This window comes from Salmo salar, chromosome 02 (assembly GCF_965601325.2).
Source record: "Salmo salar chromosome 02, fSalSal1, whole genome shotgun sequence".
Taxonomy (NCBI): domain Eukaryota; kingdom Metazoa; phylum Chordata; class Actinopteri; order Salmoniformes; family Salmonidae; genus Salmo; species Salmo salar.
Window position 1 is genome coordinate 52,095,058 of NC_138292.1, and position 24,795 is coordinate 52,119,852.

A 24,795-nucleotide genomic window follows, 5' to 3' on the forward strand; every position below is an offset into this window, starting at 1 on the left:
CAATGCAAATAGTCTGGGTAACCATTTGATTAACTGTTCAGCAGTGCTATGGCTTAGGGGTAGAAGCTGTTAAGGAGCCTTTTGGCTCTCCGGGACCGCTTGCTGTGCATTAGCAGAGAGAACAGTCTATGACTTGGGTGGCTGGAGCCTTTGACAATTTGTAGGGCCTTCCTCTGGCACTGCCTGGTATAGAGCTTGAAGAATATTGAAAAGAATAATGGGCAAATGTTGCACAAACCGTGGTGTGGAAAGACTCACAGCTGTAATCGCTGCCAAAGGTGCTTGTACAAAGTGTTGGCTCAAGGGTGTGAAAACTTATGTAAATTAGATATTTCAGTATTAAATATTCAATACATTTGCAAACATTTCTTAATATATGTTTTCACTTTTTCATTATGGTGTACTGTGTGTAGCTGGGTGAGAGAAAAACATATTTAATCAATTTTGAATTCAGGCTGTAACACAACAAAATGTGAAGTAAGTCAAGGTGTATGAATACTTTCTGAAGGCACTGTAGACAAGGATGGGGGCTTGGGGTTTTGATGGGAAAGGTCTAGGCTTTACAGGGAAGGACCATGGTTAGCAGGGTTGGCCTTCATTCCATTTCAACTCAATTAACTCTGAAAATTAAGTCAAATGCAGTTCATGAGTTCACTCAGTTCAGGAAACAACAATATCATTGAATTGGATTTTCTACGTTTTCAAATGTCCAATTGCTACATTTGCTGAGCTGAGCCAGACTGGAATGGAATCAGAGTCTTGCAGGCAGATCACCCGTGATACAAGTCAGTATTCGACATCCATCCATGGCTGAGGATGTCAGGATATGATGTGGAAACCGGCCACCAGGGGCAACAGTGAGCGCTGTTACCTTTAAGTAAGTTTTGGTTTTTCTAGGACATTGTGGATGTGGATAAGCATCTGCCTCTGACTCCAAAGGTTTCATGGTTGAATCCAGCGATAGAAAGTCAGTTTTGATAGTTTTGTTATAAGCCTATCCCAAACCTTACCCCTTACCTTAACCATTTGGAGTTAATGCCTAAACTTAACCCTAACCTTAAAATCCGGAGTTAATCCCCAAATTTAACCTTAAACACTTTGAGATTTAACGTTTGGAACAACTTTGAAATTTGACGTTTGAGAAACATGGATGAACGTCTAACTCTGATGTGAGACTGAGACCTTGCAGAAATGTTGACACTTGCTGATAGATTTGTGGATCCAGGATCACATGTTGGGATGTGGCTCCCTCTAGTGGTACTTTTCCATATAGACTTACCCACACTCCAGGGTTTTGACCAGGGTTTTATGTTAATGTCAGCTCTAAAGACTTATGGTGACGGCATCAACAATCTCTGCATCATTCAAGTCTGTTGCTTTGTGAGAAGGTTTTAAAGTTCACAGATAGCCATTGTTATGTAAAAAACAGCTGAAAAGAACACAGAGCATTGCCTTGGCCCCAAATGAGAGCAGGTCTACCAGATCCATGGGTAAAATACTGGGGTAAATTCTGTATGTAAATGCACCATTAGAAGCTGGATGTAGAAACAAATGGTATAAACTCTGGGTGGTCGTGAGGCACCATCTTTTACTTGAGCATTATTTAGGTCACTGTAAACAAGGGCAACAAAGCCCAAATCCTGTGATAATCAAACAAAACAGAAAATACAACAACCACTGTTGTAATGTGTGGCGGAAAGAAGCATACATTATTTTTGTCCCCACCAGTGACTACCCTTTTCCACTTGTGCTCTAACTAGCTATCCCCCTTTCCATTTCTTTAAATATTCTCCTGAATGGATTTCACATGAATTCTTGGTTATTCCCATCTATGCAAATGGTATGTCTGGCATCTAGTGGTGTTTTGCAGTATGACATGACTGGAGTCCTGTCTATCTCTAACGTGCTGACCAGACCAGTTGCAAAATAAATGAACACCTACATGTTATTCAATCATCTGCTTAGCCAGGTGCTAAAATAGAACTTGGTTCTGTTTGTGAAACTGGACGCGCTAAAAGTCCTGTATCTTCCATCTCCTCATTGGTTTTAAGGAGCATATATCAAATGAAATTTCAAATCAAATTTATTTAAAAGCCCTTCTTACATCAGCTGATATCTCAAAGTGCTGTACAGAAACCCAGCCTAAAACCCCAAACAGCAAGCAATGCAGGTGCAGAAGCACAGTGGCTAGGAACAACTCCCTAGAAAGGTCAGAACCTAGGAAGAAACCTAGAGAGGAACCAGGCTATGAGGGGTGGCCAGTCCTCTTCTGGCTGTGCCGGGTGGAGATTATAACAGAACATGGCCAAGATGTTCAAATGTTCATAGATGACCAGCAGGGTCAAATAATAATAATCACAGTGGTTGTCGAGGGTGCAACAGGTCAGAACCTCAGGAGTAAATGTCAGTTGGCTTTTCATAGCCGATCATTCAGAGTATCTCTACCGCTCCTGCTGTCTCTGGAGATTTGAAAACAGCAGGTCTGGGACAGGTAGCACGTCCGGTGAACAGATCAGGGTTCCATAGCCGCAGGCAGAACAGTTGAAACTGGAGCAGCAGCACAGCCAGGTGGACTGGGGACAGCAAAGAGTCATCAGGCAAGGTAGTCCTGAGGCATGGTCCTAGGGCTCAGGTCCTCCGAGAGAGAGAGCGAGAGAGCGAGAGAGAAAGAAAAAGAGAGAAAAAGAGAGAAAGAAAGAATTAGAGAGAGCATACTTAAATTCACACAGGACACCGGATAAGACAGGAGAAATACTCCAGATATAACAGACTGACCCTAGTTCCCCGACACATAAACTACTGCAGCATAAATACTGGAGGCTGAGACAGGAGACACTGTGGCCCCATCCGACGATACCCCCGGACAGGGCCAAACAGGCAGGATATAACCCTACCCACTTTGCCAAAGCACAGCCCCCACACCACTAGAGGGATATCTTCAACCACCAACTTACCATCCTGAGACAGGGCCGAGTATAGCCCACAAATATCTCCGCCACGGCACAACCCAACGGGGGGGGGGGGGGGGGGGGCACCAACCCAGAAGGGAAGATCACGTCAGTGACTCAACCCACTCAAGTGACACACCCCTCCTCGAGACGGCATGGAAGAGAACCAGTAAGCAAATTGATATAAAACATCCCCACTAAATGTTTTTAAATGCTCACGAATTTCTACAAAATGAGCACAAATTTATATTAAACATGGCTACAAATTATGAAACGAGCTCACGAATTGTAAAACGTCCACGTACTGTAATATACATCCACTATACTTTTAGTTTTGGATGTTATGATGATATTCCCTGGAGGTCGGGGCCCACAGGGCAGGTGCCCTGCGTGCCCATTCGGTAATCTGGCCCTGATCATCAAGTTAAACCACAGGTATTGTTGTTACACATCCTCACACTGTCTTGGAGGATAAAACTGAGACTGTAGCCAGCTTCCATTTTAACTAATTTTATTGTCCAAAGAATGTTCTCATAGTCCAGAAGCATTGGATGAAAATCCACAATGTTGGTGCCATACAGGAGCACTGACCAATCTGCCTCCAAAAGAGGACTGCTGGTTTTGAGGATGGTGTGGAGGTCAGTGGTTGATGATCTGAGCACCCCCTGAGATGGTGAGTATGGTTTCAGTAGACCACTATTGAGCTGGTAGATCAGATAGGAGCTTCGAGGAAAGGTCATTTAGTGCTTTGAATGTGGTTCATATTGCCTTATAGTGAATTCAGGACTTGGACAAGGAGTCGATGCTGCTTACAGATGCATTTACATGGGGGTTTGGATGATCGTGTCAAATTTCTTAGAATGAGCGAAAATATTGGAGTTTGGGGACTGGAGGGGATAATAGTCAAGTTGGGAAATGTGCAAATATTTAGATACAAACATAAGAGAGAGTTGGGGATTATTCAGATATTCCTGTTGAAAAAGAGAAAAGACAGAAAGATATAATCTTACAGTATATTAAATTCATCCCATTGGGCCAAAACTGGTTGAATAAACGTTGTTTCCACCTCATTTAAACAACAACAAAAAATCTATGTGATGACGGTGAATCAATGTGGAAAACACAATTGGATTTTTTCCACCCAACTTTTAACCAACATTTTTGGTTAATTTCACATTGGTTGATTTCCCAAATTTAAATCAAAACTAGACATTGAAATGATGTCTGTGCCCAGTGGGATTGGAGTTCTGTAATCATATCAGCTCATTTGTCATACTTCTTCTAATCATCCAGAGAGAATGTACCTTTCTTTGAGGTTAACCTTTGAGATGACCTCCCTCAAGGATTCTCGCTCTTTCCTCGGAGCGAATTTGTCCCACATTTTAGCAAAGTCGCCATTGGTGGCCACGTTTCTCAAGATATTGCGACCATGATGCCTGTGGACAAAGATATTAATATCATCTTAAACGTGCAACATATCAAATAATTTCTCCTGTCTGTGATTAAAAACAGTACTCAAACGATGGCAACCTGAGAAAAAAATATCCCATCAAAATAAGACATACATTAGGTCGAATTTGCAAGAGGGTCGAGAGCCGTGCGTCCTGCAAAACACAACCCAGCCAAGCCGTACTACTTCTTGACACAAAGCCCGCTTAACCTGGAAGCCAGCTGCACCAATGTGTCGGAGAAAACACCATACACCTGGCGACCGTGTCAGCGTGCATTGGTCACCACAGGAGGTCGCTAGTTGGCGATGGGAGAAGAACATCCTTTGGCTTCGGCTAAGCTTTTGGCTTTTTAACTTTCAAACCCACATGAGTGCCTGGACTTGGATTTTCCTATGCCACGTAGCACTTAGTTGCGTTTATAATTTTTCCTATTTGTTTTCAATTACTATTCCCCTCCAAGAGAACCTGTGGTTGTTTTGGAATACCTAAAATCCGCAATTCAATCCATGACACCCTTTAGCATAGATGCTGTAGACAGCCGACAATGTGGCTTTTAAAGGCAATTTCAATTTGTATTCGTGGTAAACGCTGCAGATGTCGACTCAAGAGTAAATTACCTTTACAAGCTGCATTGTCGGCGATCTAGTGCTATAGCGAGCCATGGATTGAATCACGGCCTAAATTAAGGCCGGCCATTATGTTTAAGCAAGCTACTTTACAGGAGGAACATCCCACCTGACTTCCTGTGCAGGGTCCACAGCCAGTTTACTGACGGCAATCAAGAAACGGTCAGTGAGGTCTTTCTTCCCCGACAGGAGACGAGCCATCCCCATGACCTCAGCCAGTCTCTCCAGGTGCTGAGCAGTGCAGCTCCTCACCGCAGCGTTACGGTGGCTGAGGAAGGAAAAACAGAGCACATCAGTTACATGTCATAGAGATACATGAGTTAGGAGACGAATGATAATGGATTGTATTGATGAAGTCTCATCGATGGATCAAAATGTTCACTAAGACTTTATATTAAAGTCCCTTAATATACCATTTATAAACTGTTTGTGAAGAGTTCAATTACCATTTATTAATCATTATTCCTACATTTGTAAATGTCAATGAGAAATTTATAAATAGTTGTTTACACATTTATAAACGCTATTTTAAATGATTTGTTCATGATTTATCAGATAATTAATAAGGTATTTGATCATAGTGCCTTGTATATGATTTCATAATGTTAAATACCTTCTTGCTAGTCAATGTCAACTCATTGTCTATAAATAAATATACATATTTATAAATGTATTTATATTCCAGCCTAGGCGCAATTTCGATTTTGATCACTAGATGGCAGCAGTGTCAGTGCAAAGTCTTAGACTGATCCAATGAACCATTGTATATCTGTTCAAAATGTTGTATCAAGACTGCCCAAATGTGCCTAATTGGTTTATCAATACATTGTGCACTCTTCTCAAACAAATAGATTGATATTCTTTCACTGTAATACCTACTGTAAATTGGACAGTGCAGTTAAATGAACAAGAATTTAAGCTATCTGTCCTGGGAAATGTTTTTGTTACTTACAACCTCATGCTAATCACATTTGCCTACATTAGCTCAACCGTCCCGCGGGGGGGGACACTGATCCCGTAGAGGTTTAATATCATAATGTTTCTTAAGACCTGCCTAAATGAAAACATGTGAATATTTGTGATGGTGTATATTAAATTGATTGACTTTGTAGTGTGGTAGTATTTGATATATAACTATTTATACATTAAAATGTTTATCTTTTACGCTATAAAGATACTTAAAATATGCAAGCAAGCATTAGGCAATGAGTTGACATTGACTCGCAAGAATTGGACTGAGAGTGGAAAGGTATTTAACATTATGAAATCATATACAAGGCATTAACAAACATTACAATGCAATACCTTATGCATGATCAGAGAGGGAGAGAAGTCATAGCCTGAAAGGCCATGCCCCAAGAGTCGCTGGGGTGGAGAGAGAGAGAGCGTATCTCACTAGCGCAGGTCAGGAACAAAGAAAGAGAGAGACAATGAATCTAAGACTCTTAAAAGCCTCTGAGTTGTTAAAATAAAACAATGTGAGTTGTTAACCAATATGCTACTATAAAAGTGAACTTCCAATCAGATATCAGACCTACAGATGTAAACACAACTGAAACTCTGCTACCCAGAGTGGTAACGAGGGGGTTGGCGAGATAATTGAAATTATAAACCGGGTGGTTCGAGCCCTGAATGCTGATTGGATGAAAGCTGTGGCGTATAACCTACCATTTGGTTTTGAAATATTGAAACCAAACCATATGATTTGAATGAAGTATTTAAGTAAACAACAGGAAAAGGTGACTGTAAGAAGCACTCATAATTTCAAATAGGCTACATGTCGTATTAAACAGCATATAAACACTCTAAATAGGTCAGGAGTCAGACATGTAGCCTAATATGAAATGTATTTGTAGTAGAATTAAAATGGTTATTCCATCAAACTTCAAATTATTAGAATAGTACACAACGCAGAACAGAACAACCAGGTTCAGGGCCAAAGCCCGCGAACAGGAATATTCCAAGTTCAGACAGAAGGGGGAGTCAGATCACTTTGATCGCCAGGAACTTTACTTTTGGTGTCCATTTTTAATTGTTGCGCTACTGGTGCTGCCTGTTGATGTTAGGTGGGCAGTTACAGTAGCTGAATGATGTTAACATCTTCGGGTTTTGTTTCATTAAATATATTTTATTTCATCTGGGTGCTTGCTTCACCTACTAACACCCTGGTACTATCCGTAGCTGCCGTTCTCCTCAGACCGAGAAAACACTGAGAAAGGTGTGTCTTGCTGTAGATATTGTTATAAGGGAATGTGAGACTTTAGAAACATGTAACTTTCAGAGTTTTATTGTTGTTATTAATATAGTTTACAGAGTGCTAAAAGTGCTGCTGTTGCTAGCTAGCATGCCTTTCTGTGATGCAGACGGTTAGCTGAGCTGGTGCGGGCGTTGCATTATGGGAGCTGTAGTTTGGTCCTCTAAGGTCTGAATGGGATAGAGGCGAATTCACGTTGTAACTTGTTTGTGCTGCAGTGTTTTTTGTAAATTAGTTGTTTTATTTTGGTACTGTCAACACTATGGCGCACACGCGCAGCCAGTTTGGGTTCCGTGTAAGCTCAGCATTTACACAACATTTTGTTGTATTAAATCGTTATAGTCTATAAATTGCACATACATGCTGATTGACTTACTTAGAATTAAATACAAATTAAATTAAAAAAATGCCTCATTAGGCTCAGTCTGCAGTGCCTTTGAATTTATTTTTTAGAAACATGAGTTTGGCCAGAGTCTGTAGCTTCAGGCTCATGTGATTGTGCCTGGAGAGCAGGCCAGCCGCAGAGAATACGCTCTCAGCTCTTGCAGAGCCACTTGGGATGCTAAACACCGTTTGGGCCACTAATGCCAGGCTGGGCAGGGATGCATAGTTATTTTTATTTTGTTCTGTAGGTAGGCCTAAAGGATTTTAGTTGAAATATCTCTATGAAAACAGAACGCTCCTTGAAAGACGTAATAGAGTTAACATGCCCTCAATGATGGCCTAATGTATAGATAATAGAAGGAAAATTAACTGAACTTTTTAGAGATCATTTTTTGTTCATAAATAATGTGCTAAAATGACACACTTAGCTAGCTACCCACCTCGTTCCTTTCTGTTAGCATGTACACGTAGTAAGTACATGCTTTCGGGATACCTGTCTTTTCATTCTTTAGTTGTGGACACTACATAACCACACTCCCTCTCTTGCTCTTGGTCCTCATCTTTGTAAGTCACCTTGATTTTTCACCTGTGTGTTTTATCAGCTTCTTTATGAAGATATTTAGAATATTAGATGACAGTAGCTAAAGCAAGGTGCTATAGCAGCACACAAGTAGACTACAAATGCATGCTGGGCCGGGCATGCCTTGAGCTTGTAAAATGAGTGCTACTGGAGCACTACTGGAGCGAAATTGAAGGGGGCGAGAAAGCCGAAGCCCCAGCCTCTGGGAAACTTGCTCCACGATCCAGTCAAATAGGGCAAGCTCCACTCCTCACTCTGCTCACATACTCTGGCATGGCCACACCCTAAGTGGGACTGACTGTGCAGCTATCTGTATCTCAGTCAGACTTATCGCTTTGGAGCCTATTTGTGCTCTGTTCTAACAAATCTCGCTGCGCATCATGTAGAAATGACCTAGTCTGATCATGCTCTTTTTCAAATGCTTGAAGTTCTGCTTCCAATTGCTCTATGTTGCACTCTGATTTCCTCTGGGAAGTTCATCAGTAGTTTGCTGTGTTGCTATTCGTTTTTCCCCGAGTAAAAGCGCAGCAAGCTTTAGAATGAACATTCTCTTGTATTTTTTCTTATGCTTGTCAATAGACTGAGTATACAAAACATTAAGAACACCTTCTCTTTCCATGACAGACTGACCAGGTGAACCCAATTATTGATGTCACTTGTTAAATCCAATCAAATGTATTTGTATAGCCCTTCTTACATCAGCTGATATCTCAAAGTGCTGTACAGAAACCCAGCCTAAAACCCCAAACAGCAAGCAATGCAGGTGTAGAAGCATGGTGGCTAGGAAAAACTCCCTAGAAAGGCCAAAACCTAGGAAGAAACCTAGAGAGGAACCAGGCTATGAGGGGTGGCCAGTCCTCTTCTGGCTGTGCCGGGTGGAGATTATAACAGCACATGGCCTAGATGTTCAAATGTTCATAAATCCACTTCAATCAGTATAAATGAAGGGGAGGTGACAGGTTTAATAAGGATTTTTAAGTTTTGAGACAATATGGACATGGATTGTGTATGTGTGCCATTCAGAGGGTGAATGGGCAAGACAATATTTAAGTGCCTTTGAACGGGGGGCTAGGGTCATTCTGTTATATCCGGTGTAATTCTCCTGTCTTTTCTGGTGTCCTGTGTGATGTTATATATGCTCCCTCTAATTCTCTCATCTTTCTCTCTCTCTCTCCCCTCTCGGAGGACCTGAGCCCTAGGACCATGCCTCAGGACCATCTGGCCTGACGACTCCTGAATGTCCCCGTCCCTAGTCCATCTGGTCGTGCTGCTGACCCCGTTTCTGCTGTTCTGTCTGCGGCCATAGAACCCTGACATGTTCACCAGACCCCCCGCACCCCCTATGTTTGGTATACTCAGTGTATATTGCCAGTACTAAAGAATTTCATCCCTATTCGAATCAAATGTGAGAACATTCTTGCCTTTTTTGATCAAATCATTAATACGAGTCGATTACCATAATTCAAAAATGTAGATTGCTTGCATATTCGCCATCACATAGGCCACATGTTCGTTATATATGTTAATTTGACCTTTTTTTAACTAGTCAGTTAAGTCAGTTAAGAACAAATTCTTATTTTAAATGATGGCCTAGGAACAGTGGGTTAACTACCTTGTTCAGGGGCAGAACAACAGATTTTTACCTTGTCAGCTCGGGGATTCGATCTTGCAATCTTTCAGTTACAAGTCCAAACCGCTAACCACTAGGCTACCTGCTGCCCCAATAGAATAATAGAATAGAATAAACTCAAATTTAGTCCAAAGTATCTGTAAGATATATCACATCGGGGTCACCATTTACTGTAGTGTCGAATTACAGGAAATTAACTTTAATATGCACATGTTTCTCTCCGCAGTCAAGCCATAATTGTTGGGAACCCGCTTGGTGGGGGGGCCTCCCAACCAAATCTCCCCAAAAGGCTAAAGAGGCTCTGGAGCATCACTTTCATATAAAGTGTTAACAAATGTTCTCGTGTAGAGATGATACACATCCACTGCAAATTAGGTCCGGGACGATACCAGTATCCAAAACACGAAGTGGATAAAAGTTCTTTAGGAAAACAGACGTAATGTTGGAAACAAATATCATTATGTTGTCATCCTGAGTAATATTTATTTATTTTCCAAGCTGTATCAGACAATATTTTACATACAGCAGGTTTTTAAAGGACCAAAGAGTGAGATCTGCTATGCGTTTTCATTTTTGCCATTGAAAATATATTGCAATACTGGTACTGTCCTGGCCCTAATACAAATTTTCAATCTGTCACTGGCCCAGGCGGTTGTTCCTACGTGCTTCAAGACCGCAACCATTGTGCCAGTGCCGCAGCAGTCGACCGCATCAAGCCCGAATGACCTGTTGCACTCACCCCCACGATCATGAAGTGCTTCGAAAGACTGGTTTTGGCCTACCTTCAGTCCTGCCTCCCTCCAACACTGGATCCCCACCAGTTTGCCTACCGACCGAACAGGTCTGCAGAGGACGCCATCTTCACAGCTTTACACTCTTCCATGACAAAACCAACACCTATGTGAGAATGCTGTTCATAGACTTTAGCTCAGCATTCAATACGGTCATTCCCTCTAGGCTGGTCACCAAACTCCATGACCTAGGGATCAGCCCCTCTCTCTGTAACTGGACTTTGGACTTCCTGACCAACAGACCCCAGTCTGTCAGGTTAGACGACTTCACCACCTCAACCCTGAACCTGAACACTGGTGTGCCGAGCCTCTTCCTGTACTCCCTCTTCTCCTACGACTAAGTTTCTGTACACGGTATCAACACCATCGTCAAGTTCGCAGACGAAACCACGGTGGTAGGTCTGATCAGTGACAATGACGAGTCAGCCTACAGGGAGGAGGTCAAGCACCTGGCTGCATGGTGCGCTGACAACAACCTGGCCCTCAATGCAAAGAAAACCAAGGAGCTCATAGTGGATTAACAGGAAGTCTAAAAGCCGCAGCCACGCCCCAGTTCTCATTGATGGCACTGAAGTGGAGCGTGTGCCCAGCTTCAAATTCCTGGGTGTCTACATCTCCGATGACCTCTCCTGGACCCGCAACACCTCAACCCTAGTCAAGAAGGCGCAGCAGCGCCTGTACTTTTTGAGGAGGCTGAAGAAGGCCTGCCTGTCTCCCAAGATCCTGGTGAACTTTTACCACTGCACGGGTGGTGAAAACCACCCACCACATCACTGGTGCCCAGCTCTCTGCCATCGGAGTCCTCCAGCGCATCAGGGACCCTTCACATCCATGCCACAAACAAAAGGTACTGCCTCTCAGGGACCTTGTTGCACTACTCTCTTTGTCCATTTCACAGTACTACTGGACTCTGACATTGCTTTGCAAAATCTGATTAAGGACATAATTCAGTTGTACATGTACATGTCTACCTCGGTAACCTCATTGCTGCTCTCCCTGCATTTCAGTTGCATGCCTCCTTGCACTTTCAATTTGCCTTCATTGCACATTTATACATCCCACTTAATAACGTACTTAGTTATTTTACTTTTTACTACATTTTCTGCACTCTTTTATTTGCACTTCTGGTCAGATACTAACTGCATTTCGTTGTACTTGTACTTGTTCAATGACAATAAAGTTGAATCTAATCTAATGTGTGGTATACTTAAGCGAGCAGTGACCATTTTGCACCAGAAAGTTCACTACATATCAATTATCTATTGCATTGTCACATCAGGTCCGTTTGGAGTGAATCCTAACTTCCATTCGAGTCAACCTTTCAATGTGAGACAAAGTGAACATTTGTGGAAGTCCGGATCTACCCCTTAGTGAGTGTTAATTGACCCCTCTCCCTCTTTACCTCAGCCCACCGACCAGCAGGGCATTCATGACACGGGTAGGGGTGCAGCTCTGCACCATGTGACCCAGGGCAAAGTTGGCGGCCTGCCGGATGAAGTTGTTGGCCTCGCTGGCTTTGTGCAGCAGCACGCGTGCCGTCCCCTCCACCTCACTGTCCATGGCCCTCTGGAGGTGAACGTACATGTCACCCAGTGTGGCCATGGCAGCACAGGACACTGCAGAGCGCAGGTTCTTCACCTGAATCATAATAACACGCACAGGACCAGCTATTAATGTTGAGCAGTACAACCCACGAACATCAGAAACATGACACAATCATTTGGCTTGTTCTCCAAATGTAGCAGATTTGTGCAGATGAATGAATAGGGCAGTGAATGAATAGAGCTACCTCATTTATAATGGCAAGGCAGATATCATGGAGTTTAGGCATCAGTATGTCCATGTGGTTCTGAGCCATCACACGGAGAGAGGTCAAGCCCTCGATCTTCTTCTCCCTGCAAGTCAGTGAAAGAAACGTAAGCAATTTCCACAACATTTTCCAAAAACATTATAAAGATGTTCATCAATTAGGACTCTGGTCTCTTAATTTCAGAAGTTTCTACGCTCTGTAGCTCAAATCTACATTTCCAAGGACACTACACTGTGCTTCCTTTAGCCTAGCTCCATTGGTCTTGTCTACAGTGAATGCTCACCAGTCATCAGAGGCAGAGTGGAGCAGCTTGAAGGTCTTAGTCAGGGCCTGCTCTGGGTTGGACAGGGGCTGCAATCTGGCCTGGTCCTGACTTTTCTTTATTTGGCCCTTTGGCTCACTGGCTGCCTTCTTGTCTATGGGTTGACAGCAGACATCTATCTCTCTGTGAACTGTATGTATGTATTTATGCATTTACTCATTTCCATATCTGTTTGTAGCTTTTAACACTAGAACATCTTAGTTCATTATGATATCATTTTAAATTTAGCACACATTTTTTGGTGCTCACCCTGCTCAGAAGCAGGGTCTAATTCGCCTTGAGCAAAGGTTATCTCACTGTGCAACAGGCAAAGCAAGTGTGGAAAAATGTCTTAGCCCTGGGCTAAAGCCATTTGTGTCCCTTCCCTTCCTACTATCAGTCTACCTAGCTTCATCTCCCTGTCTAATTTAAATTAGTGTGAGTACATGAGAGGGACTGACCTGAGCCGGTGTCAGCCTTTTGCAGGCTAAGGAACCTTGTAGGCCGAGGCAGTTTGCTCCTGGGCTTGGTAGGGGGGGGAGCAGGCCTGGGTGGGCTGTCACGCGACTTTACCGGGGTCCCAACATCCAAGTAGTCACGGAGCTCCGCAGGGGTGTTCATATCCACTGAGCTCAGGCTTCCCAGAGAGCTGGTGGCTATTTCCCCCATGGACATGGCCGAGCCAAAACTTCTCCTGCCCATGGCCTTCACCTCATGTACCACCTTTGGCGTAGACCAGAAAAGAATGCTCCCATCATAGAAATGCATATAGAACTAGTATATACATAAACTAATACACAGAGATCCTGTATTCTAGGATCTATTCTATCATGCCGTCAAAGAGAGTATCCTTTCTAACCTGTACCCCCGCACACTGTACCCCCTCAACTAACCTGTACCCCCGCACACTGACTCGGTACCGATACCCCCTGTATATAGCCTCGTTATTGTTGTCATTGTGTTACTTTTATTATTATTATTATTTTTATTGTTTACATTAGTTTATTTGTTAAATATTTTCCTAACTCTTCTTGAACTGCACTGTTGGTTTCACAGTATGGTCTACACTTGTGTTTTCACAAATTTTCACATTTACAATAAATTGAAAGTCCATCCTACCTTCCAGGCCTCCTCCTTCAGGTGAGCCTCGATGTCCCTCACCTCCTCCATCAGGTCAATGGGTCCATTGTTGTCAGCACAGCCCTGGTCCAACTGGACTTTCTGGGCTTTGACTCCCCGCCTGCCCTTCTTCTTCTTGCCCCTCTTGGAGGGAGCTCCAGTGGGAGGGACGGGAACAGGCCGCACGCTACTGCTGCTGAATGACTTATTTACCTGGATGGACTCCAGAGAGTGAGATCCGGGTCGAACTTGGGCTCCGTCCACCCCCACCACGTTCTTCAGTGGGGCCAGAGCTATGTGTTCAAGCCTTCGTGGCAAAGGCCTCGGTGGAGCTTTCGGCCGCGGAATGCACTGAATAGAGGGGACGAAGTGGTGCGCGAAGGTGCTGCCAACCCCGATGAGAGCAGTCCGGACATAATTCTCATGGATAGCACTTATCTTTCTTTGCTTTCCTTCCATGGCCTCTCTCTCAGCTCTCTGCATCTGCAGAAGTCTGGCATCACTGATGAAGCCCCGATGGCCCTCTGGGATTGGGTAGCTCTCCTGATAGCCCTGGATCACAATGGTATAGTATGAAATGAATAGCAGAAGTGAAGTAGTCAAAATAGTTTCTACAGTGTGTCATATAAAGCTTTTAACCTCTTGGGGCTAGGTGGGACGCTAGCGTGCCACCTGTGGTGCACTCCATCAACAGCAGGTGCATTTCAAGAGCGGCAAATTTGAATCCAAATAAATGTCAAAATTCAAATTTTTCAAAAATACAACTATGTTACACCATTTGAAAGATAAACATCTCCTTAATCTAACCACGTTTTACGATTTCAAAAAGGTTTTACGGCGAAAGCATAAATTTAGAGTATGTTAGGACAGTACATTTACAAGAGTTGTGTGTAATGTTTTGTCAAGTCAAAGACAGGGTCACCAAAACCATAAAACCAGCTAAAATGATACACTAACCTTTTACAATCTCCATCAGATGACACTCCTAGGACATTATGTTAGACAATGCATGCATTTTTAGTTCTATCAAGTTCATATTTATATACAAAAACAGCGTTTTACTATGGCATTGATGTTGAGGAAATCGTTTCCCTCCAATAACCGGCAGTCAAGTCAGCGTCAGAAATTAAATAATTAAAATTAGAAAACATTGTTAAAATATTATATTGTCATTTAAAGAATTATAGATTTACATCTTTTGAACGCAATCAACTTGCCAGATTTAAAAATAACCTTACTGGGAAATCACACTTTGCAATAATCTGAGCACTGTGCCCAGAAAAATACGCGTTGCGATACAGACTAGACGTCATGTTGGGGAGATCTAAAATCGAAAATACTATGTAAATAATCCATTACCTTTGATTCTCTTCATCAGATGTCACTTCCAGGTATCACAGGTCCATAACGAATGTAGTTTTGTTCAAAAAAGCTCATCATTTATGTCCAAAAATCTCCGTCTCGTTAGCACATGATGTAAGCCAGCCGGACTTCTCGTCATGAACGAGGGGAAAAAATATATTTCCGTTCGTTCAAACATGTCAAACGTTGTATAGCATAAATCATTAGGGCCTTTTTTAACCAGAACATGAATAATATTCAAGGTGGACGAATGCATAGCCTTTTATAACGTATTGGAACGAGGGTACCCAACATGAAGTAGCGCGCCAGGTGTCTAATGGGACATCACCGTTCCATGGCTCTTGTTCGGTCAGATCTCCCTCCAGAAGACTCAAAACACTTTGTAAAGGCTGGTGACATCTAGTGGAAGCAATAGGAAGTGCCAAAATATTCCTAAACCCCTGTGTCTTTCAATGGGATAGCTTTAAAGTCAATACAACACATCAGGTATCCACTTCCTGTCAGAAAATGTCTCAGGGTTTTGCCTGCCAAATGAGTTCTGTTATACTCACAGACACCATTCAAACAGTTTTGGAAACTTTAGAGTGTTTTCTATCCATATATAATAAGTATATGCATATTCTAGTTACTGGGTAGGATTAGTAACCAGATTAAATCGGGTACATTTTTTTTATCCAGACGTGCAAATGCTGCCCCCTAGACCCAACAGGTTAAGCTAAAGATGTTATGGATGTAGGCCTACTGTATGTCTATGAAACCACAAAATAAACACAGTGATATTTTTGAAAAACGTTTGAAATACTGATGAGCCTTACAAAACTTGAAAACTTGTCCTGGTCATCCTGTTGGTTTAAAGCCATGTTTTGCTTCCTCAAGTTTTCGATGACGCTCCTCATCTGAGAGTTCTCCTTCTGGAGTTTGTCAAACTCACTTGATTTTCTTCCTCGATAAGCCATTGATAATAAATGTTAACACTCTCAAAATAAGAACTTAACCTATCTCTGTGAGAGAACTATCATGAAATGTTGCTTGTCAGATGGAACCAGCAATGATATCATGGCAAGGATTCCGATACATTGTGATGTCATAATGGGGTCTGTTGACAGCACTGAGCACATCAGCACATGGTGAACATTCATGAAAGCTTTTTGATTCCCATATAAAATCATAAATGTGTGATGAATTTGTAAATACTATATATATTATATATACACATATAAACTCAGCAAAAAAGAAACGTCCCTTTTTTTAGGACACTGTCTTCCACAGATAATTCGTAAAAATCCATGTAACTTCACAGATCTTCATTGTAAAGGGTTTAAACACTGTTTCCCATGCTTGTTCAATGAACCATAAACAATTATTGAACATGCACCTGTGGAACAGTCATTAAGACACTAACAGCTTACAGACGGTAGGCAATTAAGGTCACAGTTATGAAAACTTAGGACACCAAACAGGCCTTTCTACTGACTCTGAAAAACACCAAAAGAAAGATGCCCAGGGTCCCTGCTCATCTGCGTGAACGTGCCTTAGGCATGCTGCAAGGAGGCATGAGGACTGCAGATGTGGCCAGGGCAATAAATTGCAATGTCCGTACTGTGAGACGCCTAAGACAGCGCAACAGGGAGACAGGACGGACAGCTGATCATACTCGCAGTGGCAGACCACGTGTAACAACACCTGCACAGGATCGGTACATGCAAACATCACACCTGCGGGACAGGTACAGGATGGCAACAACAACTGCCCGAGTTACACCAGGAACGCAAAATCCCTCTATCAGTGCTCAGACTGTCCGCAATAGGCTGTGAGAGGCTGGACTGAGGGCTTGAAGGCCTGTTGTAAGGCAGGTCCTCACCAGACATCACCGGCAACAGCGTCGCCTATGGGCACAAACCCACCGTCGCTGGACCAGACAAGACTGCCAAAAAGTGCTCTTCATTGACGAGTCGTGATTTTGTCTCACCAGGGGTGATGGTCAGATTCACGTTTATCGTCGAAGGAATGAGCGTTACACCGAGGCCTGTACTCTGGAGCGGGATCAATTTGGAGGTGGACGGTCCGTCGTGGTCTGGGGCGGTGTGTCACAGCATCATATGACTGAGCTTGTTGTCATTGCAGGCAGTCTCAACGCTGTGTATTACAGGGAAGACATCCTCCTCCCTCATGTGGTACACTTCCTGCAGGCTCATCCTGACATGACCCTCCAGCGTGACAATGCCACCAGCCATACTGCTCGTTCTGTGCATTATTTCCTACAAGACAGGAATATCAGTGTTCTGCCATGCTTAGCAAAGAGCCCGGATCTCAATCCCATTGAGCACGTCTGGGACCTGTTGGATCGGAGGGTGAGAGCTAGGGCCATTCCCCCCAGAAATGTCCGGGAACTTGCAGGTGCCTTGGTGGAAGAGTGGGGTAACATCTCACAGCAAGAACTGGCAAATCTGGTGCAGTCCATGACGAGGAGATGCACTGCAGTACTTAATGCAGTTGGTGGCCACACCAGATACTGACTGTTACTTTTGATCTTGACCCCCCCTTTGTTCAGGGACACATTATTCCATTTCCATTATTCCATTTCTGTTAGTCACATTTCTGTGGAACTGGTTCAGTTTATGTCTCAGTTGTTGAATCTTATGTTCATACAAATATTTACACATGTTAAGTTTGCTGAAAATAAACGCAGTTGACAATAAGAGGATGTTTCTTTTTTTGCTGAGTATATATATATATATATATATATATATATATATATACCGTATACAGTTGAAGTCGGAAGTTTACATACACCTTAGCCAAATACATTTAAACTCAGTTTCACAATTCCTGAAATTTAATCCTAGTAAAAATCCCATTTTAGGTTAGTTAGGATCACCACTTTATGTTAACCTCTATGGGCTAGGTGGGCCGCTTGCGTCCCACCTTCTCAACAGCCAGTGTAATCCCGTGGCGCGTTATTCAAAAACCTCAAAAATGCAAAAACTTTAATTTTTCAAACATATGACTATTTTACACCATTTTAAAGACAAGACTCTCGTTAATCTAACCACACTGTCTGATTTCAAAAAGGCTTTACAACGAAAGCAAAACATTAGATTATGTCAGCAGAGTACCCAGCCAGAAATAATCAGACACCCATTTTTCAAGCTAGCATATAATGTCACAAAAACCCAGAAGACAGCTAAATGCAGCACTAACCTTTGATGATCTTCATCAGATGACACACCTAGGACATTATGTTATACAATACATGCATGTTTTGTTCAATCAAGTTCATATTTGTATCAAAAACCAGCTTTTTACATTAGCATGTGACGTTCAGAAATAGCATACTTCCGGTGAATTTCCCAAAAAAATTTACTAAATTACTCACGATAAACGTTCAAAAAAAGTATAACAATTATTTTAAGAATTATAGATACAGAACTCCTCTATGCACTCGATATGTCCGATTTTAAAATAGCTTTTCGGTGAAAGCACATTTTGCAATATTCTCAGTAGATAGCCCGGCATCACAGGGCTAGCTATTTAGACACCCAGCAAGTTTAGCACTCACCAAAGTCAGATTTACTATAAGAAAAATGTTATTACCTTTGGTGTTCTTCGTCAGAATGCACTCCCAGGACTTCTACTTCAATAACAAATGTTGGTTTGGTCCCAAATAATCCATAGTTATATCCAAACAGCGGCGTTTTGTTCGTGCGTTCAAGACACTATCCGGAAGGGTAAAGAAGGGTGACGAGCACGACGCATTTCGTGACAAAACATTTCTAAATATTCCATTACCGTACTTCGAAGCATGTCAACCGCTGTTTAAAATCAATTTTTATGCAATTTTTCTCGTAAAAAAGCGATAATATTCCGACCGGGAATCTGCGTTTAGGTAAAAAGATGAAAGAAAATAAAGCATGGGGTCGACTCGTGCACGCGCCTAAGCCCATTGTCCTCTGATCGGCCACTTGCCGAACACGCAAATGTGTTTCAGCCTGGGGCTGAAACACATGTTAGGGCTAGGGGGCAGTATTTACACGTTAGGGCTAGGGGGCAGTATTTACACGGCCGGATAAAAAAACGTACCCGATTTAATCTGGTTATTACTACTGCCCAGAAACTAGAATGCGCATATAATTATTGGCTTTGGATAGAAAACACCCTAAAGTTTCTAAAACTGTTTGAATGGTGTCTGTGAGTATAACAGAACTCATATGGCAGGCAAAAACCTGAGAAGATTCTGTACAGGAAGTGCCCTCTCTGACCATTCCTTGAGCTTCTTGACTCTTTTTATTGAAAACTTAGGATCTTTGCTGTAACGTGACACTTCCTACGGCTCTCATAGGCTCTCAGAACCCAGGAAAAAGCTGAATGATGTCGACGCAGCCCCTGGCTGAAAAACATTAGCGCGTTTGGATAGTGGTCGGTCAGAGTACTATGAGACTGAGGCGCGTGCACGAGGCGACCCCATGTTTTTATTTTCTCTCTCTCTCTGGGTTTATGTGACATTATATGCTAGCTTGAAAAATGGGTGTCTGATTATTTCTGGCTGGGTACTCTGCTGACATAATCTAATGTTTTGTTTTCGTTGTAAAGCCTTTTTGAAATCGGACAGTGTGGTTTGATTAACGAGAGTCTTGTCTTTAAAATGGTGTAAAATAGTCATATCTAAGGTATTTGAATAACGCGCCACGGGATTCCACTGGCTGTTACGTAGGTGGGACGAAATCGTCCCACTGGCCCTAGAGAAGTTAACAGCTTCTACCCCTAAGCCATAGCACTGCTGAACAGTTAATCAAATGGTTACCCGGACTATTTGCATTGACCCCCTTATTTTATTCATATTTGTTCTTATTTTCTGCACTGACTCTCTTCCATAGGCTCGATATACACTCACTGGACTCTAACCATACACTTACACATACTACACTGACACTCAAACACACACACAAAATGGTTTAAGGGCAACAAAGTCAAGGTGTTGGAATGGCCATCACAAAGCCCTGACCTCAATCCTATAGGGCAGAACTGAAAAAGCGTGAGCGAGCAACGAGGCCTACAAACCTGACTCAGTTACACCAGCTCTGTCAGGAGGAATGGGCCAAAATTCACCAAACTAACTGTGGGAAACTTGTGGAAGGCTACCCGAAACGTTTGACCCAAATTAAACAATTTAAAGGCAATGCTACCAAATACTAATTGAATGCATGTACACTTCTGACCCACTGGGAATGTGATGAAAGAAATACAAACTGAAATAAATCAATCTCTCTACTATTATTCTGACATTTCACATTCTTAAATGAATTGTATTTACACATTGAATCCGACTGCAGATAACTCTAGCATAGTGGTAGATACAGTATCTCAGGAGGACTGTTCCGACTAGGGGTTAGGCAAACTTAGTCCTTATCTCATGTTTCAGGCAAATGTGGATTTAGGCTGGGATTCAATCCCCTTAAACACGCTTGACATCTAAACGTCATTTCCGATTGAGCATTCATCTGCAGAATATATTGCTAACTCGATCTCTGCGTACATCGAGGAAAATTCATTTCAACGCTGCGCTGCATCGTCAGCTTTCCAGTGTGCTGCGCTATAAATTGAATCCCTGCCTGAACTGGACTGATCAGCTAGTGATTTAGCGTTAGGTCTGTATGCTTAATTCAACATTTGTGTTACTCTTGGACCAACCGTGACTCTAAAAAGCTAATATTGAAGAAACACTAAAGTCCAGAAAGTTATCCTACTCCCGATTGATACAAGGCTGCTCTGTGAAGTCTAAAGAATTTGGTAATAGCACACACACACAGAATGACTATGTTTGCCCAACCTGGTCTCAGAGCATTTCGTATTATTCTGTATGGAAATCCAAACCTCCATTTAGTATATGTTTCGTATAGTTAATAAGACAAATGGTTACTTATGGCAAAAATGAAAGTACAGTGGTTGGTCTGGGTAAATAGGTGGGCATATAATGTGAACGTCTAGCAACCCAAAGGTTGCGAGTTCAAATCTCATCATGGACAACTTTAGCATTTTAGCTACTTACTACTTTTATGCTACTTTGCAAATACTTAGCACGTTAGCTAATCCTTCCCCTAAACATAAACTTAACCCTTTAAACCTAACTCTCAACCCTAACCTTAACCCAAACCCCTAGCTAATGCCAACCAGGTAGCTAACGCTATCCACCTAGGTAAAATTGGGAGCATATTTTACATTTCACAAATTCTTAACAAATAATATGTGTACCAAATTTGTAACATATTGTACATTTCGCAAATTTGGGACATAATACGAATTGTAGCATATCATACAAAATGGGTGATGGACAACCAGAAATTTACATACAGAACACATACTGACTTGCCTAGTTAAATAAAGGTTAATTTATATATATATATAAATAAATATATAAATAAATAAATATATATAAATAAATAAATATATATATAAATAAATAAATATATATATATAATACAAAATGCTCTGAGACCAGGTTGGTCTGCCCCCAGAACAAAATCTAGTAGATGGCCAGCATGCATGCACAATTTGGTTCTGGTTTCTGAGACTACAGAGCTATACATGTGTTGCGCGTTTCATCACAATATTGTTTTGAACGTTCGTTTTAGGACTGCCAGGACAGCCAGCTGAACATTTACTCAATAGATCCTCAATAGGCACTGATGAAGATTTGGTCTAAAGTGCATTACTGTGGCTTAAAAACACGATGCAATATCTAAAGAAGGCAACTTATTAGTAGCAAAACCTTGTGTCTTCATTTTGAGGTCTCCAGATTGACTTTAGTTGCAGTGTAACGTTAGCTTGCTAGCTAAGAGATTGAGTGGAGACCACCACATTATTTTTTTCTTACAAACTTTGCTAGCTAATGACAACATTGCCATCTGTCTAAAGTAAATTCGATGACATGATGATAATGGCAGTCGTTTCCTACTAAATATTTGCCTACTTTAGCAATGTCATCGTATTTCGGAAACGGTCATAGCTCCCATTCAAAGTCATTTACTTTTGGACATCAATGTGGCTGTAGAACGTTGATAACAATGCCAACGACTCGACCACGTGATGGAGTGGCAACCCATGAAAATGTAAGCTCCAATTCAGATACCTACTGACTGTCTCTACAAATGTGATCAAGTTGCTTGTCTCACGCAACATGCATTACAGATTACATTTACGGAACGTCTCTCTCTCAGGCACAGACCTATCAGGAAATGTTATCTTCTATGGGAAGGGTTTTGTACGATTAGACCGAAGAGACACATCGAATCTTCAACTGTCTGCCTGACTTACTTAACCGACCTTACTCTATGGACCTCTCCCTTCTTTGGACCACTCTCTTCTTGCTCAACACCGACATCTGAAGCTATCACGAGATATCAGGCGCATTAGGCACTTTCAGGTTCTGAGAAAAGCACCAGGCAGCTATAAAGTGTATCTTAACAACTCCACAAGGCTGCAGGGCCAGATGGATTACCAGGGGCAGGCCTTTGGTTTTATAAGTGGCGGGAGGTCTGGTGGTCCTCCCTACGTTTTTGGGGGGAATCTAAAGCTAATTTCCTGCATTTCTACACAATCTAATACGACCCTGTCGGGGTCATTTTGTGGTAACTTTTATTGTAAATAACAATAGAATATTAGTACCCCTGGTTGGGAACCACTGGGCTATACTGTATGTAACCCTCTCACCAGGCTCGAAAATGACTCTCACAATTTTAACTTATGTAGAGTATCTCCACAGCATGGGCTGTTAGGTGAGAAGGACATCTCCAATAAGAATTCCTATTGTAAACTGTCTAGGGTGACGACAGGGTATTAACTTCAGATGAAATGATTATATGTTTCTGATATTGTATCAGGATAGGCAAGCCCATGCATTTAATTAAACTGAAACAGTATGACTCCACCAAGGCAACATACATATGGTTCAATATGTGTATGATTACATTTTCACAGCACAACACCAACAATAAAATAAAAATAATAAACCCCAATGAGTCATGCACAACCCATGTCCAAATTATTTAAAGCTTGCTTAATAACCCGTTTGCGCGCGTTGGAGTTAAAAATAAATAAAAAACGACGACACACATAAAGTCCAGAAGCACCTCACGTTGTGATTACTCACTACTTGTTGATATTCCTTCAGGGAAGTATGGCAGTTCCTTGCAGGTTTCCTCACAAAATCCACAGCAAGCACCGCTATCAATGCAGACAGTACTCCTTAGCCGTAACCGATATACCATGGGAACATGAACTCGTTATGCTTTCCCAAGCAATTATCTCTCGGTGTTACACGATGCTAGGCTAACCTCAAGGCTGTCAAATACCTCCACGATGAGACGGTAGCTTCAGTCTTTACTAAGTCTTAACAAAATTATAACAACTCTCTTATAAAATAAAATCGTTATTTCCCTTCATGTCTTAGTAGGTATGGGTTTTGTTCTAGTTTTGTCGTCTTCTTTTATAATTTTCTTCACCAACGGTCCTACTGTTAAACGACCATCCTCTTCTCAACGTCTCTTTCCCTCTCTTTTTTCCCAAGCTTCCATTAACCAGGTCCACTCTCCCATTGGCCACAGCTTAACAAGCGACCTTATTGGTCAAAACTTAAACTTCAAAGTAAACCCAAATATTCACTTATACATTAAATACATATTTATTCAAAAAGAAAATCATTAACAACATTACAAGTTAGGAGCAATTCAAATCACTTTTTAAATATAATACCAATTAATTATAAAAAATAAACTCAATATTTGTTTTTTACAAGAATAAACTCAATACCTAGTTCAAACAATGGTATTACATGTATCTTGGTTATCTGTAAAATCTATTGGTAGCTAAATCCGGAGAAATTACGGACCATGTAAAAAACTGTTGGTCACTAAATCCGTCTAGAAGGACCAAGTAAAAAATGGGTGTCTGGAATGCCCTCACCCGTCTGAGCGGTCGGCTGTGAATGCCTTCACCAACTATATACTTATAACTGATTGGTTTGGTTCTGTCCCGTTTTCAATGGAAATATGGGCAGGGTCTGTTTATATTTTTTTGGTGGGGACTTCCGGTTAAGCACTTCCGGCCAGAAGTTCGCAGCTAGCTAACTAACTCGCATAACTTCCCAAACATGTATTCATGCAAAACGGGCATTTAATGTTCGGTAAGGGGATGCCACAACAACTGGCACAAACGGAAGCTGTTCATGGAGCAGGACGGTTTTGACCACCAAACTTTTTTGATTTGCACCCACCTCCTATGGATGAGGAGTCTCTTCGGCTTTGGCTCAAAGCATTGAACTTGAAGAAACCACCAAACCGACCCTATGTGTGTTCCTATCACTTTGTGGACAACAGGCCGACTGAAGACCATCCTTTCCCTGGGAAGTGACTAGCCTAGATGCTCCAGTTAGGCTGGACTCATAACATTTTTAACAATGCTTTTTTCTGATAAAAAAATGGTCCATTGCATCCGCCGTGGAGCCTAGTTTCACAATATTACCATATCCCTGCTGTTTGCCGTAG

At 42.0% G+C, this 24,795-nt stretch overlaps 1 protein-coding gene across 2 annotated transcripts; it reads right to left on the bottom strand.

The window, feature by feature from the left end:
* LOC106585359 (crescerin-like protein che-12) lies at positions 1-23,976 on the bottom strand. Of its 2 annotated transcripts, XM_082964400.1 has the most exons (9): positions 23,403-23,976; positions 13,895-14,446; positions 13,237-13,498; positions 12,758-12,926; positions 12,454-12,559; positions 12,067-12,302; positions 5,135-5,293; positions 4,253-4,384; positions 1-3,919 (listed from the first exon to the last, which is right to left on the bottom strand). In XM_082964400.1, the coding sequence occupies exons 2-9, from the start codon at positions 14,375-14,377 to the stop codon at positions 3,910-3,912; spliced, it is 1,557 nt and encodes a 518-aa protein (XP_082820526.1). In that variant the 5' UTR covers positions 14,378-14,446; positions 23,403-23,976; the 3' UTR covers positions 1-3,909. The 2 variants fall into 2 exon arrangements, with proteins under 2 accessions (XP_082820526.1, XP_082820519.1); XM_082964393.1 differs by having other exon boundaries at positions 1-4,384; positions 23,403-23,975.
* Positions 23,977-24,795: the final 819 nt, after the last annotated feature.

Bases quoted from the DNA above. Each gene is read 5' to 3' on its own strand.
- LOC106585359 (XM_082964393.1), bottom strand. From the start codon at position 14,377: ATGCAGAGAGCTGAGAGAGAGGCCATGGAAGGAAAGCAAAGAAAGATA. The intron at 12,927-13,236 runs GTCAGTCCCTCT...ACATACATACAG, and splicing joins AAAGGCTGACACCGGCTCAG to TTCACAGAGAGATAGATGTC. The intron at 12,560-12,757 runs GTGAGCATTCAC...ACTGACTTGCAG, and splicing joins CACTCTGCCTCTGATGACTG to GGAGAAGAAGATCGAGGGCT.